The 17,618-nt window shown below is 37.6% G+C and overlaps 1 protein-coding gene across 2 annotated transcripts in view; it reads left to right on the plus strand.

The window, feature by feature from the left end:
- The window catches only part of MYZAP (myocardial zonula adherens protein), a 64,404-nt gene that overhangs the window by 28,595 nt on the left and 18,191 nt on the right, over nucleotides 1–17,618 (plus strand). For both annotated transcript variants that reach the window (XM_064456506.1, XM_064456507.1), the window contains exons 9-12: nucleotides 604–689; nucleotides 3,415–3,520; nucleotides 16,318–16,401; nucleotides 16,824–16,924. In XM_064456506.1, the coding sequence (XP_064312576.1) occupies nucleotides 604–689; nucleotides 3,415–3,520; nucleotides 16,318–16,401; nucleotides 16,824–16,924 (377 nt within the window). The remainder of the gene's footprint in view (nucleotides 1–603; nucleotides 690–3,414; nucleotides 3,521–16,317; nucleotides 16,402–16,823; nucleotides 16,925–17,618) is intronic.

A 17,618-nucleotide genomic window follows, 5' to 3' on the forward strand; every position in this document is an offset into this window, starting at 1 on the left:
AGGATTGCAATATAGTTCTTAATGAAAGATGGGTTTATTCACATTGGTTATTTAATTTGCTCTTATCTGGCTGATACTTGCAGAGTAAAAGGGAGTGCCTCTTAAATTCCCATGAAAGTGGATAGAAGACTCCTCTGTTAGTCTGTGTTGACTTAGTCCCCAAGTCCTCATAGATCTTTGTGAGCACTGTGCTGGTGGACATCTGAAAAATAAACAGGAGTATTTTGGGGAACAAAATAGGGCAATACCTTTTATCTCAACCTTGGGAGATTTTTTTTGGAGAGATAACATGGAAAATTTGACATTTATGTAGTTAAAGATTGTGATGGCTCATCTTTTTAGCCAAAAATAAAGTTTCGAGTACAACCGTACATGTTCAAATAGGAAACTGAAAACTCTGATCTTCTTTCCATGCATAGCTGGGAATTTGATTTTTATTATTATGCATTCTGCGCTCCTTGGCTATAGGAAATGCATGAATTTTGTTTAATCAGTTTCTATTTTAATTTCACAAAAGATATTTTTGAATTGCAATGAAATATGCTTTGTGAAGCCTTCATGTTTTGACATACTGAGAACTGAAGGATGACATTTCTTGTTTAGGAACGTCACCAGCTGCAAAAACAACTCGAACTAAATGAAATACAAATATCTGGAGCAAAATCTGAAAACAGCTCTGACAGTGAAAGGTGAGATATGCCTTGTCTGTGGAACTTCTAGTACTGCTAGGAAATATTAGGGGTTGGGTTTTGGTGTTTGTTTTTTTTTAAGACACCTGAATTTTACTGTTTCTAACTTTAAAAACTGCAGTCTGGTAGGGATTGTCCATCTGAATGTAAGTTTATTTACTTTTTTTTGCAACAAAAAACACTGTAATGCATCTTTCTTGAAAAGTTGTTTGCAAACATACAGAGTACATTTTAGATGGAACAAGCTGTGAAATACTTGTGGATTGAATTTTTCTTAAATCTGCATTCCCAAATTCAGCACAGTATGATCCTGACTATGAATATTTTCATTATCTCCTAGACTGCTCAACACAGTTTTAAAAGAAAAGACATTCTGTATCCTATATTAAGCTGTAGGACATCCCCTTTGAAAAGATGAACTCTTGAAGAGAGCAAGAGTTTTGCATATAACTGCCAGAGGTGTCTTTTTCATATAAAAGAGGGAAAGCAGGGAATATATTTGAGGCTTGGAGGGGTAGGTCTACACATGTGGTGCACATTAACATATGCACATGAACAAAATGTAGGTGTGGAAGGAATCTGTCATGTAGCATCACAGTGCAGAAATAAGCTATGAAGTTATTAAGGGAAAATGAGGGTGATGTTACTGGCAGTGAGACCTCTGTGAATGGTAGTTCTCAAAAGTATGAGGTTTAGAAGAAAGATCTAGTTGTGTGGTCGCATCTGGATGTGCTGTTTCTGCCCACAGGTGGCATGTGCATCCATTACTACTTTGAGGCTGACAGAGCACCATGACCAGGCAAAAGAAAGCTTCAATGAAAGCCAGAGACAAAGTTTCAAGAGAAATCTATCCAGCACTGAAATAGCATAACTGCTGTTGGAGTGAAAGTTGCATCTACCACTCAAAGGTTTATATGACACTACTTGAGTGGGTAAAGATTTATTATAAGCAGAGTTGTAAATCACATACAAATAATTGTACTTGATTACTACTTGTATTTCTGTGGCACCCAGAAATTCAGTTCTAAGGTTTTGGCGTCCCGCTGTTCTGTAGGAAGCATAAACATAAAAGGACATCCCTGCAGAGAGCATCTCACTGCCTAGTTGTATTGATCTGTGACCAGCTTATCCGGTTTCAGGGTAATAACAGCTTTTCGCAGCAGCCTGTTAACATAATAATTTAAAGTGAACAGATGTCCCATAAAACACAGAATATGGAGATGAAAGATAATTGCTTTCTTCCTTTACCTCTGAATAACAGATACTCTTCTCACTTCAGTGAACCCTGTCCTGTCCACTCAGCATGAAAAGTTATGCTGCAGTAAAAAGGATAAAGGCACTGTTCAGACAGGAATTTGTGCAATGCAAGCAAGCGCACAGCTGCAATCTGTGCAATGCAAGCAATGAATCTGTGTTCAGATGCTGAAGTCTGTTCTTAAGTTCTCTTTACCTGTCTACCTGACCAGACTCTTGAGCTCCACCTGAGGAAGGACTTCTGTTCCACTGATCCATTGCTTTCAGTGCTTAAAATTCTGAATCTTTCAGTGAAAGACCAAATATATGTTACAATTGCAATCAAAATGTAAATTGCGGTTTTGTGAGACCTTAATATGCAGGATTGAAAAACCTGCAGCAATGCCTTGATTTTTTTGAGTTCTTGTCAAAAAGCTGCAGTTACAGTTCTGTAGAGTACTTCACTGTTAATAGAGGCTCGTTCTGGGAGGAAACAGCATACAGTTCAGTCATTCATTGGAATCATGTCATACAGTTTGCCATCTGCTGCTTTGCCTTAGAATGGTTGTTCTATTTGCAGCTTCAACAGTTTCTTCTGCTGTGCACAGACCAAGATGAAAAAGCCTTTTTGTTTTTGATTCCTCTCCTCCACTTCTCAAATTCTGTCCAGTCCTGAACTTAGGAATACCAAAGTTTATTTTGTAAGCAAGATTTTGCTTTCTTTGAAGAATTTCAAGAATTGTACCTTTAGATTAAAATGGAGGCTCCCATGGACAACATGCTAAAAACTTATTAGAAAGCTTCCCTCCTGTTTCTTTGCACATTCTAAAACTACTTTTCTGGCAAGCTTTCAAACCAGCTTATGGCAGGGGTTCTGTGGGTGTTCAATTTCTGTGTTAAACAGATTTGAAGAAATGTAGAATCTATCTAAAGAGTCATATGCACAAACTTAAAACATACACAACAATTCCTGCTGACTGTTAATGAGTTAATACTACTCTAGTTAGCATTCTTCTACTGTTGTGAACTATGCCAAATCCTTGACTCAAGGCTTCCCTGCAGTAGGAGAGTTTTTAGAAGGATACCAGCAGATATGCTTCCTGGCTTTTATTTAGTATAGATTTCCAAAAAGTAATGTCAGGACGATCAGTCTTTCTGTTGATAAAGATCTAGTTGTCTAAATGCCTTTCACTTCAAGGAAGAACAGACATCTTACGGAGATGAGCTTTGTCTCGTTTAATTGTGAGCACTTCAGGCTCTGAGTAAGCATGCCAGTACGCAAGACGAAGGTGAGTAAACTTGGGTGCAGACAGCCACTCAGACTAAAAGAGTACCATTAAAATGTACTTTGGGCAAATTGATATCTGTCAGTGGAATTTGACTTGCCTACCTCTTGACCTAGTCTTCCTGGATTATGGTGGGACTGGAGAGGTTGTTCTTGTTTTGCTTATACTGCATAGCTCCCCACTTATATTCTTCCATGTTCTGCTAGGTCACAGCATTTGGAGGAGGTAGCAGCTAGCCTGAGAGAGCGAATCAAACATCTGGATGATATGGTCCACTGCCAACAGAAGAAAGTCAAGCACATGGTTGAGGAGGTGAGATCTAGTAAAACAATTCTGAGACTTTTGGGAACACAGAATCTTTCAGTACATAATCCAAAGACAGCCCTGTTCAATGTGCAATTTCCTTATGCCACCTTAGTTACAAACAAAATGGAAGATGAGTTAAGCATCTGGAGTTGGTGAAGCAGAAAGACTAGGTGAAAGGAGTTTAAACTAGCAGCTGTGGGTTATATACTGTGATCTTTGGGCTGAGACTAATTCTGGACTCTTCATGGTAGTCTAGGAAATACAACATACAACTTGCAACTTATTTTGAAGCAATCAGAGGGTAACTGCAGAAACAATGCAAACGAGTCATTGAGAATCTCCTTCCCGTACAGAAGTCGAAGGCAAAAACTGCCTTTTTTTTTTTTTTTTTTTTAAAATGTGGTTTCTCACAGAAACAGAGGAAAATTTTTACCCTGGTCTTAGGACATCATCTTAGCTGATATAATTTTCTATAAAATTTTAAGTGGCTTTCTGCTGGAAAGCTGCTTCAAGTTACAGGCTACCCATGTGCTGAGAAACTGTTTAGCAGTCAGAAGGCTGCGATTGCAAACATCTCTGTTTCTCCAAGTGTATGGAAGAATGACATGGGAAATAGGTAAATTAAGTTTAAATTAAGTTTAAATTGGAGCTTTACAAAGCAGGCTGACAGCACTATTACACTGAGCCTTGGTATTGCACAGAGGATAGGCATTCATGAAATATCTTTTATTTGTATTTGGACATCACACATTCACAAAATCAAATGTTTGGAAACCATTCTAACCTAAAAAATTCTTTCTGCTTTCACAATGTGCTATTATAAGATTTCTGATTAGACATGGGGTTTTTCCATTTTTATCAAGGTGGTATTTTTTAATATATATCTCTCTCCCCTATATTTTTTATATATCTCTCTCCTATAGTTTATATATATCTCCTATATTTATATTTTATTTATATATATATATATATATACACACACCCCTATATCTGTTTTTGGTTTATAAGATTCTGATGTAGTCCTGCTGTGTGATCAGATGTGTGATACTAAGCATCTTTTACACAGAGGGATGCATTGAAGTTCTGTCATATCTTCAGTATAGAAGACTGGTGTAAAGTCTTGAGGTTCTGTTTTTAGTTCATTTTGCCATTTTCACTATTTTCAAGCTTCACAGCAGGTGGTCTAAAACTGAGCTAACAATCTTTATACCATGGTATTCTATTAAGGAAAACTTCTCCGATCTAATAATCCAATCCATCTAATTGATGGATTATGGGAACAATTATTTAATCTGTGTTGTATCTCTGTCAGCCAACCATCATATTATGAGCTTTTTAAATTCTAACAAGAAGTTCTAAAGAACTTGTCACTTTGTGATGCATGTGGCAACCCAGATGATTCTAGTAATATATAAGAGGATGGTGGCCTAAACTTTGCCCTTTATTACTAAATATATTTTAAACTGCTCAGTGTAACCTGACCTATAGTGGGCTGCATTGGTATAACAAATACTTTCAGTTCCATGGGGTGTTTTTGCAAAAACATCTATCAAGCTTGGGCCAATGATTATTATTTCATAAATACTAGGTTTAATGGGTGAGTTTAGCTTGCTGATTCCTTGTAATGTATCTCTTCTGGTGCCTTCATATACACAGAAAGTCCTTCTAGATCTTTGGTTATCCTATTTAGCAAGTAGAATGTTAGATGATGAACTCACTACTTAGCTGTCAATTATGGCTACTTCTAACTGATGTCTGTCTACCCACTTTTCAAAATCAATTAAATCTCTGTACAAATCCTTGACTGCCATTAACCACAGGGAATATATTTTTGCTCTGTCCTATAGTCCTTGTGTGTTTTAGTTTTTCTTTCAATTCAGTTTCCTTGAGAACTTCATAACACCTGTAGCTACATCTGTATTTTCACTAGTGAGCTAACTAAAGATTTCTGTAACAGAAGATTGATCAGGTCAGATAGTACAATATAAATTAGGCACTTAAAGTTATTATTTTGTGCTATCTGTGGTTTGTATTTGTACCGTGTTTGAGGAAATGCCTGCAGTACAGTTGGCATGCACTACTTTAAACTGGACACTTCTAATGAAAAGCCTAAAAATAGCAGCTTTAATACTACAGAGAAGAGTAGCTGTCTACCATGCGGGAAGATAAAAAGCACTGCAGATGTGTATGCCCTGAGCTAGCCACACATGCAATATTTTTCATGATTTTGTGCTCTTCTCTATGTAAATATTTTTAGGCTCACTTTAAGCAACACTTGCTAACTATGCCATCGAAGCTGATAAATTGGCAACAAAAGTACTTCTTAAAAGGTAGGCTGTTGAAAAGGGATGCTATCTGAAGACTCCATTCTGGAGTTAAGTTAAACTAGAAAGCAGCAGCACTAAACATACTTCCTAGAGTAAATAGGGAAGATCTTGTAACTGCATTACTGTTTAAGTCCCAGAAAATTTGTTCATCAGGCTATATTTGAATGCACATCCTCTCTACATTAAATTTAACCAAATGCAAAATGTAATGCTAGGGACATCTAGAAAAGCGTCTTGAAAACCTGCTGTGTTACTTGTTATTGCAATACTTTCACGGCTGGTATCTGTAAAATAACGTTCCATCTTAGGGTTTATGAGGGTATTATAATGATCACTAACTTGCATTTAAATAATATAATTGATAAAGAAAGAATGATCAAAGTGGCTAGAAAGCCTGCTTTCTGAAACACTTAGCTTCTGCATTGTATGAGAATAGACTGAGAACAGGATAACCTGGGAAACTCAGAAGTGGAAAGAAAGTAAATAGTCAAAATTATCAGCAGTGCTTTTGTTAGAAGCTGAAACAAAGCTACTGTATGAACTAGGTGAGAATGATGGCTAAGCCTATGTTTGCTTGACTACAAGATGAGCTTTATTTAGTATTAATCTTGGTATATTTGGACACACATATGAAGTATAAATAAGAGGTTTATTCTTTTAGTGTAAACCAGTACGGGTTTATGCTGTTATCGTCTCCAATTTAGACGAAGTGTGGCTACAGAAATGAACATAATTTCAAAGGGGTGATGAATAAACAAGATATGTTATGGATAAATGTCAAAATTGAACAAGTACTGAGATGAATCTGTTGGCTGAAAAATCACCAAATAGATTGCTTTGCAGGCCTTTTTAGGGAAAGATGATAGATCATTTGCAAGTGACAGATGCAGGGCATTCTGTAAAATAACAACAAGCAGTCAGGAGGAAGTAAAAGAAAAGCTTCATAATGGAGTTTTGTGATGCAGTAGGCAGGCCTAACACCTCCAGTGCTGTTTTGATGGCATTTAAAAATGTGTTAGGATGCTGTGGTCAGTCCTAATCTATGCATGCATGAAAGTGGATGCTGGCAGAGAAGCACCAAATGTGTAGGAAGCCATGGAGGAAGAGAGTATTAAAGCCTCCCTTTTCAGAGGACCCATCTTATTGGTAGTGAATGCAATAGATATGTGACCTGTGGAACTGAGCCTGGACAGAGAAGGACAACCACAGTTCAGTGTGCTTGTGCTCCTTAGCAGAGAAATAATTTGTTTCTGATTTTTTTCTCTGAAAAGAAATTCTTCCATTTCAGGCATTAATAGAATCTTTGTCAACTTGACCTAGTCAAACCAGTCATAAATTAAATAGAAGCATGGGAAAAAACTTTCAGAGGAAAATAAGTGGAAGAAATAAAGTGGAATATTCCTGGAGTCGGTGACCTTCAACATATCTGTGTGTTAGATCCCATGCACACGCATTCTTCAGCCTCATAAGGATTCTCTGCTGTGAGAGTCAAGACTGCAGTACATTAAAGCACCAGCTGAGCAGAAGGTTATCCTACATAGTCTTAAAGCCTCATGTTCTTGTTAGAGAGAGAATGCATATGATTTAAGGCTGACAGATTTAACCCTATGTTGAACTTGTTTGTTAAATACATCTATTTGTTCCCAGCTTAGTGCAGTACATTTTACATGAAGTGCTGGCAGCTGAAAGTGCAGGACCTGCATTTGGCAGGTGTGTAGAAACCCAGCCCTTTTCTCATACTATTTGTACATGGCAGGCTTTCAAATAGAGAGTGAGAAGAGGCAGATGGCCAGAGTGGGTCACCCAGAGCTCACTGATGAAATCATTAATAATGGTAGACTCGATTCTCTCTCCTTTTTTTTTTTTTTTTTTTGTAGCCCTTGCCTTTGTAGCCAACTTAAAGTATGGCTGGGCAGAGAGAGACTTTCAGAGAGAATCCAAGAAGAAGCCAGTTCAATGAGAGGAAGAATTCACAGGGAGACTCACAGCATGAAATGTGGAAGCATGCAAACTTCAGGCCCTTCCACTAAGGAGTATGCAATGCAGAGATGGAATGGGGAGGCAGATGCAAGCATAAAGGTGCTATGGGAGGGCATGGGAAGCTGCTACCACATTGTTTCTTTCAGGGTTGAAATTGCTGTTGTTCTGTGAGGGGGTGAAAGCTTGTCTTTTAAGTCATCTATTGAATATGGTCAATCATATCTTGTCTATGCTACTGTAGGAGATGGGAGAGTTTAGTGTAAGATAAAGCTAAAAATCCTCAAATGAAATATAAAACATGGATTTTAAATTAAGAACAGAAGTATTTCCTGGCTTGATCTCAATTTCAAACTTGGTGAGATACAAGACAGCTTTAGTTTTGAGACTTGTGCAACTGATATTGAAATAGATTGCACTTTTCTGGCACAATAAGCTTGTTTTTTATGTAATATTGTTTAATTGTTGAGAAGCAGGAGAGGGAAGGAAATAAGCATTTAAGTTTTGTAAGCAAGGTGAGTGGGTTAATGCAGATACAGGGAGCTGTTCTGAAGGGGGTTGAGAAAAGGATATTTGATTCCATGCCAAAAAATTATCTACAGAACTCAGATTTCACATGAAATTCCCCTAACTACAGAATTGAACTGTCTTTAGGTCATGGCCCATGAGCTGTTCTCCAGCTTTAGTCTCAGATTCATTGGATAATACATGGTGACCAAACACCAGGGAGCAGCTGTATCCTGTTCTGTTGTGGAAGATACTTGCATGAAAGGACAGTGCTAATGAGCAAATGATATCCCAAATACAGAAGATACTTTGTATTGCACAAATGGTGAATAAAGAAGAAATTTTCCCACCAAAGACTTAATAACCAGCTGAAAACTTCTGTATCAAGATACTCAAACTCCAGATATATAGCAAGATATCCCAATTTTAATATGGAAGTACAGTTTCAATTTTAGGTCAAGTAAAAGAAGCCACACAGAAGCACAGAGGATGAGAAGATGGAATTACCAGCCACAGACAGATGCTAAATTTTTACTAACCAAAATCTGCATTGCATAGTACCTCCAGTAAAACCAAAGCACCACCACCAAAACACATAACAAATGTAGAAAGAGAAATCCACCTTGGGAGCTTGGAGGAAGAAGAGAAATGGCAGAACATAAATAACTCGCCACCCCCCAGTTCAAGTGTTTGGCATGCCTCAGAGGACTTGAGCAATGCAGTATATTGCTTATCTATTTGCAGAAGTAGAATCTCTGCTGGTGTTTGGTGAGAGTGTTTATACATGCATAGCATCAGCTCTTTCAGATGGCAATTACCTGGCCAAGTCATTAATCAGAAAACTTGCACATTGCTAAGGTAGCTCTTAATAAGGTGGGCTGAACTGTTAGACAATGTGCCAATGTTTATAACTCATTAGGACATCCAGGCCCTGTGGGCCTGCTTTAGCAATAGATGTACATCAAAGACTGCTGTAACGTGTTCATACAGCTCATTAGTTTAAGAAGGTGCATTAACTTAAATCAAGCAGTTGTTAGTTTTTCTTTAAATACAGTATGAGTTTTAAAATACAAAAAGTATTGACGGGTCACTCAAGTGATTTGAGGAGGATTAAAAGATGAAGGTGCTCATTCCTATTAACTGTATTATGTTCCCTGAAAAAAATTCAACACTCTTGTCTAGCCTCTGATAAATACCATCTAAGGTCCAGTGAAATACTGGAGTGAGTAGAATCTGGTTCTTCTTGTACAGCAATTACCTCTGAGAGTTCAGGCTGATGTTGCAATGTCTTGTCTGTCTTGTTTTGTATCATATAGTATGTGTTTGTCCTGTGTTTAGTCATATTTATGACTAGTTTGTTCATGTCTCTGTATCAGTGTTATGGATGCCCAATCCATTAATGGTAGATGAATAAGGAAAATACACAAGATTTGAATAATGTATAATACTTAAATATATTAATACTGTCATGTTCCAATAAATAATTTAAATTAATGGATTATAATATCAAGTGGTAAATGTTGACTGAGTTTACCTAACAGATGGATCTGTTCAATCCAATCACTGTATATTTCAAGCCTCCAGAACTGTGTCTGAGTACACAGATTAAAATAAAGTTTGCTATTTCAGACTTTACAAAGGCCCTACAATTGGACACAACTTTAGTTCTCTCTTAAGATGCTTTTTCCTTCTGCTTTAACTGCTTTGTAAGCCTGTTGACTTCCCTTCTAATATCAGTACTCGCATTTCTTTAGAGACCCTCCCTTTAGTTCTTGCCATTCTGCTCTTGACTATTCTTCTTACGTGTTCTATCCATGAGATAAATTTAATGCTGTTGACTTGTACATCTAGCTTTCCATCTTACTGAAGCAAAGTTTAGTCGCTTGATGGAGTGACAGAAATTCAGAAGGGCAGCTCTTCCCAGAAAGTATTTAGACAGTCCATTCACGTAGCATGACAATTTTGTTTGGTATTTGAGACTCTATATAGTGCAGTAGTGAGAAAGAAACAGATCTTTACTGATGGGATGGACAAGAAGAACTGAATTTTCTGGGAGTTGCTACAAGATAAAGTGACAATCTGGAGGTTGAGAGAGTTTGAGAGAAGTGACCTCAAGGTTTCAGAAGGAGGCAAAAGCATAGAGGTGGTAGATGCAATAGGACTCAATCAAGGAGGAGAGAGCTTGAAAAGAAGTGCTGTGGCCATATTAATCCTGAGCCAGCAGATAAATTCAGGATGATTGCATGTGGGGCCTTATGTGCTGATTCAGATAATTAGAAATTGCAGTGGGTATCTGGAATGCAAGCTGCACACCCAACACAATCTGCAGGGAACATCATGGATCCTGCCATGGCAGGGAGAGATTAGGTACACTTCCTATGCCTGACAGCCAAATGCCAGGGATTGATGCGGGGTGGCCGAAGGGCTGAGCTCACATAAGCCCCGTTGTATTGGCCTGTTGCCAGGTGTAAAGCTCCTGAGCAGCATGTGTGTACTGAGTGACTGAGCCAGGGAGTTCATCTCTCCTAGTTGTTATGGCACTGGGGGGAATGTGCTCTGCTCCCCAGGCCCTGGGATGGCCTAAGAGCACATGATGCCCCTCAGTTGCTGGCAGACCAGATAAATTACAAACTGTAGCCTGGACCTTGTAGCTCTTCCCTTCCCAGTTTTGGAATAGTCAGATGTCTCCCAACAGCAGAAGGGAAAGCAGGAGCAATTAATACAGTGGGGTTGGGGAGGTAAGAAAGAATGAAGTGATAGGAAAAAGGGTGATGGTGTGGCCCAGGGTTGCTAAATTCCCATTTTTACTGTTAGATGACCTATTCTGAAAGGAATGACTGGGTCATTAATGTAAAATTATATTGCTAATTAGGTTGCCAGTTTTGTTTGACTGCTTAATGTGGATGCGAAGGTTGTAGAAATACTGGTAGAAGCATGGAGGGAAAAGTACATCTAGTCAGTCTAACAATACAAGTCAGGTCAAGAAGTAAGTGTTAGGGAAGGTCTGTCTGGGCACTTCTAGAGAAGGTTGGAAGAGGTGAGGTGGAAGGATGTACCTGAACAGTGCTTGTAGAAAATGGAGAAACCTGAGAGGGTAGTTGTGCAAAAGGCAGATTTAGGAGCAAGTTGCTGAGTGGGCAGTGAGCTGAAATGCTAAAGTCTGCAGACACAGCAAGGATGAGGTAGATTATAGGCCTTGGGCATTGAGCAAAGAAAATGTAGGAACATCTTAGTGATAATTTTGTCCTGGAGTCAGTCCAGAAATTACTCAGATCCAAGAGTCAGTACGTGGAAGTTGATAGTCTTTGGCTTGCACTGATTTCTGACCCTAGACTATTCTGGCCACCACTTGGGCCCTCAGTTTGGTATTGTGTTTGACCTATCTTGCTTCTACTTACCTTATATTCAACCAAAAGTCAAAACCTATTGCCCTGTCACCTGCTAGTTGTTCTCTTGCTTTATGCAACTCCTTGAAACAAAGATACTCTCAAGACTTGGGTTTGTGCAATGCAGGTTTATGGTGCTGTAAGTGTTATCATCTTTTTAAATTTGCCATAACTAACATTTTTATGGAAAAATCAAAATGACATTAGGTAGCGAGGCATGAATTTTATTTTTTAAGTGCTTTTACCCAATAGTAGCATGTTCTTGTCACATTCCTCTCTTAAAGGAAACCATCACTTCTACTTTATGCAAAGTGACTTATATAAATGTATTGAATTAAAGTTGCATTTTATTTTATATAGTAATATATTAATATAGTCCCCTAAAGTTATTCCTGTTTTTCCTGGTTTCCTGTGACATATCACCTCACAGGTTAATCAAATCAGCTTTGCTCACTCCTGGTGCTAATGGCATAAGTTGATGTGTACCCAAGCCCTTATTCAGTAAACTTTTTTATAGCAAACTACTCTTGTCGGATATGTCATCTATGTCAGGCTTGTGGGTGGGTTTAAAGGTATGTCATATCTTTGGAAGTTGTTTCAGCCCTTGGACTGCGGTAGCTGCTGCGACAAGTAGCTCACCATGTGTCTGGGGGTGCAGCAGGTCCATATGAAGTAATATGGATGCCCTGCTACATTCTGGCCCTGCTTTCCTTCTGCAGCAGCCTCAAAGGGTAGCTCTGCTGCATCTGGGGAGCAGGGACTGCAGGACTTTTTTCCTGGTGCTGAAACAGCCTCTCTCATTTTAGCCACTGGTGAATTTATTTCTCCTGGAATGTGTTTGGTCTGTGTGGCTGTGTCTTTGAGTTAATAATGTTCTAAAGATCCACCGAACGGTTTTATATAAGTTATGCAATTCACAGCCTTATCATATCTGCAATCTGCATGTTCTAATTATTCCCTTCTATTTTACTGCTAGACTAAGACTTTGTGCATGTGATGATATAGTACCACATTGTCTCTTCTCCATACTGTAGAAAAGAAGGTGTACTTTAAAATTCTAGCATAATTCTTCAGAGGGACAAAGTAGATTGTTTTAATGGGTTCTGACTGGTACTATGTAAACATATTAAAGTGAGGCAGGGAGTGCTGTTGTGTATAGTTCAGTCTGCCAGTCCTTAGAGGATTCTCACCGAACAAAAAAAAAACCCAAAACAACCAACTAAGCAAAAAAACCCCCACCACATTCCTGCCATATTACAAAATGTCTTTTTGGAGTTCAGGCTTGTGTTTGGGAAGGGGAGGAAGCTGTTTGTCAAGGTCTTCCTCTTTGTATTCTCTGGTAGATTTTAAGGTGTCCATGCTCATTTTTGCCTTCAGACTGTTCTAGTTAAAATAACTCAAAACATCCTTAGGGACTTTGTGTCTCTGCAGTCAATGTGAAGAATAAACAAATATAAGTTTAATTTTAACTTACACTAAATTTATTAGTACATAGTACTGGTAAACATAATGGTTACTTTTACTTTCACTTCTTAGAGCCTTTGTATCACAGAGTGAATGTAACTTAAGGTAAATGGCTATGAAACATAAGAGTTTGGTCTTGCTTTTGGATAATAGATAATTCAATCACTCACTTGGAAACAAATATTTTGCAATGGAAGTAAAAAACCAGAATAGGAAGCTGATGAGCTATATTATCTTGAATAACAATAATGGATATCTGTCAGGGCAAAACCCTCCTCTGATCACGTAGCTGTGCTTGGCTTCAGTCGTCTTTGTGTCATACTGATTACTGGTATTAAAATTCCCTTGTATGCATAGTGGGAGAACAGAATATTAATAGAGAAAATCCACCTGAAAGCCCTAAAAGAACAGTTTATATTTTCTGAAGCAGAATTTATTGGCAGGACCGAAGCTATTGAACCAGTGAAGATGACACATGCACTTTAAGTAAAAGAAAAAAAAAAAAAGGAAATACCTGATTTAGAGAAAGATGGATGATGATAGCACTCATATATTCTATACTGCTCAGTTGAAAACACTCATTGTATGGAGTTTTAAATTTTAGCTTTTCCAAGTAATAACTTATCATTGTGTCAATGAGATGTGATAACTGAAGATCATGAAGATTAAATTAGAGTTGGTTTTATAACTTTTTTTTTGTTTAATTTATGCATTTGTTTTGCTTCATTTTTTTCATAGTTCTGTATATTTTGGTTGAAATGTTTTATAATGTCTAACAATAAAGTTTTGGGAGAGTGATAGTACTGCTGCTGTTTTGATTATTGTACCTTTGAATATTTTTATCATTCCCTTTTAGCAGGATGTGAATATTTCTACTAATCATTGTTTCCAGACATGCTGAAAAGTTTTGTACTGGTGGTTTTGAAGGGGTTTGTTAATGTTCTTTCACAAAAATAATTTTAAGATATAGAGTTTAAAAGTGACTGGTAAGAGTATTTAGAAATGGTCTTTCTTGCATATCAATGTAACATAATGACTGCCAGGAAAAATCACTGTATTCTGAGCTTTCCTTGATTTCAGTTTGGGTGTTCTATAACATGAATTCACTTTAGTAAAAGTCCACTAAATTTTTTGCTAACAAATACTTTATACTTTTTTCCTTAAAATTGTATCAATGAAGCCCATAGCCAATCAATAACTTGACAAAATAAAGCTGTCTCACTTAATGTGAAGTTTTATAGAAAATACCTATTTTTTATTATGCATAGGTATTTTTATAGTTTTCTTGTGATTAAAAAAAGCTATAGGCATAGATCCAGGGTTTTTTCACTGTTGGCATATTGCCTGACAATGTGAAGGAATGTGCAGGATACACACTCTCCTAGTGCTGTAATGGCAGTTAGAAAATCTTTCTTTCCTTATCTAACATAGCTTAATGGGGTGCACTTTTTTATGTATACAGTAATAGAGACTTTATTAAAAGCAGTGCATAGCAGACCCTGGCATTCCATTTGTGATGTGGGCCATCCATTTACTAGGTTGGTTTACTTCTGATTCTGCTTTAATGAATTGCCTCAGATAATGCACTGTCTGGTAAAGCAGAAGTTTTTGGGTGGGCTCTGCCTAGTTAGAGAGAGTTGGCATGGAGCAGGGAGAGGGGTTTAGCTAATGATGTTGCCGCACCTTAGTTGAGAGACACGTTCCCATGGACTTAATAGGGGGGAAAATAGGGCTTTTGACTTTCATGTCATCTGATCTGAAATGGCTTGTTCAAGAAATTTAATTGGAAAAAATTACTGACCTGATGCCATTTAACACAGAGCAAAAAGAGTATTCATAGCTGTCAGCTTTCACTGCTGTTGCTTTAGGACAAGACTTGCATAAGCACAGAACACTAAGACATTTGTCTTCTCCCAGTTCCTACCTGCTCACAGACATGATGCAGAATCCCTTTTCTCCCTCAAACTGATCTTTCAGTGCACTTCTGATGATTCTGCTTAGAAATATTTTTAACACTGCTTTCTGCTTCTGAAGTAGACTGTAACTGCAGATATAGGAAGCACCTTGTCTTCTGTGCTTGTAAAGTGGTGTGTGTCCACAGCTGCCTATGAGTAATAACCTGAACTGCCTCCCAGGGAAGCAGTAACAACTGAAGTTGTTATTTAGCTGTTGTTTTGTTCTGCTCTTTTTATTAGCCCCTATTTTAGTAGGTGTAGTCAGCATGGGTTGAGAGAGAATAACAAGTGACTTTTCCTTTGGTCGGAGGAGAAAATTCAGTTTGTTTGCACTAGATGCTGTTGTCTCCTAAATGCGGTCAACTGAAAGGAACTGACTCTGCCAGTCAACAGATCTCTTAGACTATTGCTGATAACAGTATGAACCTCACACAGCAAATCTTGCTTAAAGCAAAGGCTTCAGAAGAATGAAAAGTTTCGCTTTAGGAGCTTTGGGCCAGCAGCAAAGGACTGGTTAGGAAATCTGGGCTATACCCAGTTTCTCTGGTCATACCTGCTTGTGCTGGTAGCAGCGAAAGATTCAATACAAAAGCTCTTGTTATATGGCTCTATGACCAGTGGAAATCCCAGAATATAAGGAAGGTTGTCTTCTCTTCCATATAGAACAGTATTAAGATGCAGTGCTTCTAGTGCAGCTAACTTTGTTTTAATTTTAATGAACATTTGTATATAACTTCTTTCCATTCCCTAGGTACAAAATGAAAATGCACTTTTTTTAAGAAGTCTGGTATGCCATGAAATAACTGAATAAGTAAGACCTTCAAGAAACTAGCAAATATACAACATACTTTTAGGTGTAGTTAAAATTGACTAGAGCAAATGCCTTTGAATCAAAAATGGAGTTTTCCCTAGTTTGCTTTGTTACTTGACAAGTTTCAAGTCTCTTTCCAGAAAAATAGAAATTCTTTATGCTATATTAGTATACATATATCATCTTTATATAAATGACCTTAATTGTATGGGATGATAGCTAATCCATGATTAAAGCAGTTTGTGACTACATATAGGTATTCAATTGCTGCTGCACAATAAAATTAAACATGTTTTCTTCCTGTGGTATCTAGGTCTTTTTCCTCCTCTTCCCAACCCCATTTGACTAAATGTCTTTGGTTTATATTTCCTCATAGATTGAAAGGCTAAGGAAGAAAGTAAAAGAAAAGGAATTATTTATAATACAGCTTTTAGAAAAAATATCTTTCTTAGAATGTGAGGTAAGGCATTACCTTTTAAGTTTATATTATAGTGATTATTTTATGAAAACAAATAAAATTTGAACCAATGTCACCTGATGTTATCTGGATGCATATTTGCTATATGTGTTCTTCAGTGTGGAAATCAAACTTATGACATCAGTCACATGAGGAATGTATGTAATACACAGTCTCAATATTCATGCTAAGTTTCTTAACATACAATTTTATAACAGTATTATAATTAATTAAAACTGAAGCTTTTGAATAAAACTGTTGGTTTAATTTATATTTTTTTCCCCGAAGTAAGGATTCCTTTATTTTCTCAAGAAGTACCTTTATATTATTTCCTGTGAGGAGAAGCCAACGTGCAATTTTATTTTCTTGTTTAGTTAATATAATTTAAATAAGATAAATTTGTGATGAAAATTACTGTTTTCCAGAATAAAGAATTACAAGATAAATTGGACTACTTAATGGAAAACCAACCAAAGACCAGTATAGAAACCAGAGATGCTGGTGTAGGATGTGATCTTCCAAACAGGTATTTACTTTTTCTGCTTCTTCATTGGAAACTTCTTCATACTGTCCCTTATTGGTGCTGTATTAGTAAACAATGGTGCTAATAAACCGTTAGTGTGGATTGTGGAGTTTTGCGAAATTTTTCTAAGTTTAAAAAAAGCACATCTACTAGGTATAGTGTACTTCAATGACTTATGGAGTAGGATTTTTTTTTTTTAAAGATGCGAACATATTGCAAACCCTTGGGGAGTACTTATTACAGTAACGTGATTTAAGCAGGGAGTAAAGCTACAAGTCAAGAGATCCAAGTTTGTGAAATACAGGAAGTATTGATGAAATATATCTGCTGGCAGTGCAGCAGAAGACAATGGACAGCTCTACCCTGAGGCTAGTTAATGCTGTCCTCATGCATGCTTTATTCTTTATGTTCTGGGAGATGCATCCAGGATCATTTTAAAGGGCAGGTAACACCAACAGTAACAGTTTAGGGCTGCAACAATTTCTGGAGATATCCTAGCCCTAGGTGGAAGATTGCCAAGTAAACAGTGCAGTAACATTAGCACTTCTGCACCGGAACAGTTGTCTCTGATCTGTGGTAGCCAGCGGCTCTGTAGCCTGGCTTTGTAAAGATCCAGGTATTGTGCCTCCCCTTCTCCTCCCCTTTCTCTGCCCTGAACACTGCAACAGGGTTGCACTGAGCCCTGGGAGCAAGGCTG

The sequence above is a fragment of the Phalacrocorax carbo genome, chromosome 7, assembly GCF_963921805.1.
Source record: "Phalacrocorax carbo chromosome 7, bPhaCar2.1, whole genome shotgun sequence".
Classification (NCBI taxonomy): Eukaryota; Metazoa; Chordata; class Aves; order Suliformes; family Phalacrocoracidae; genus Phalacrocorax; species Phalacrocorax carbo.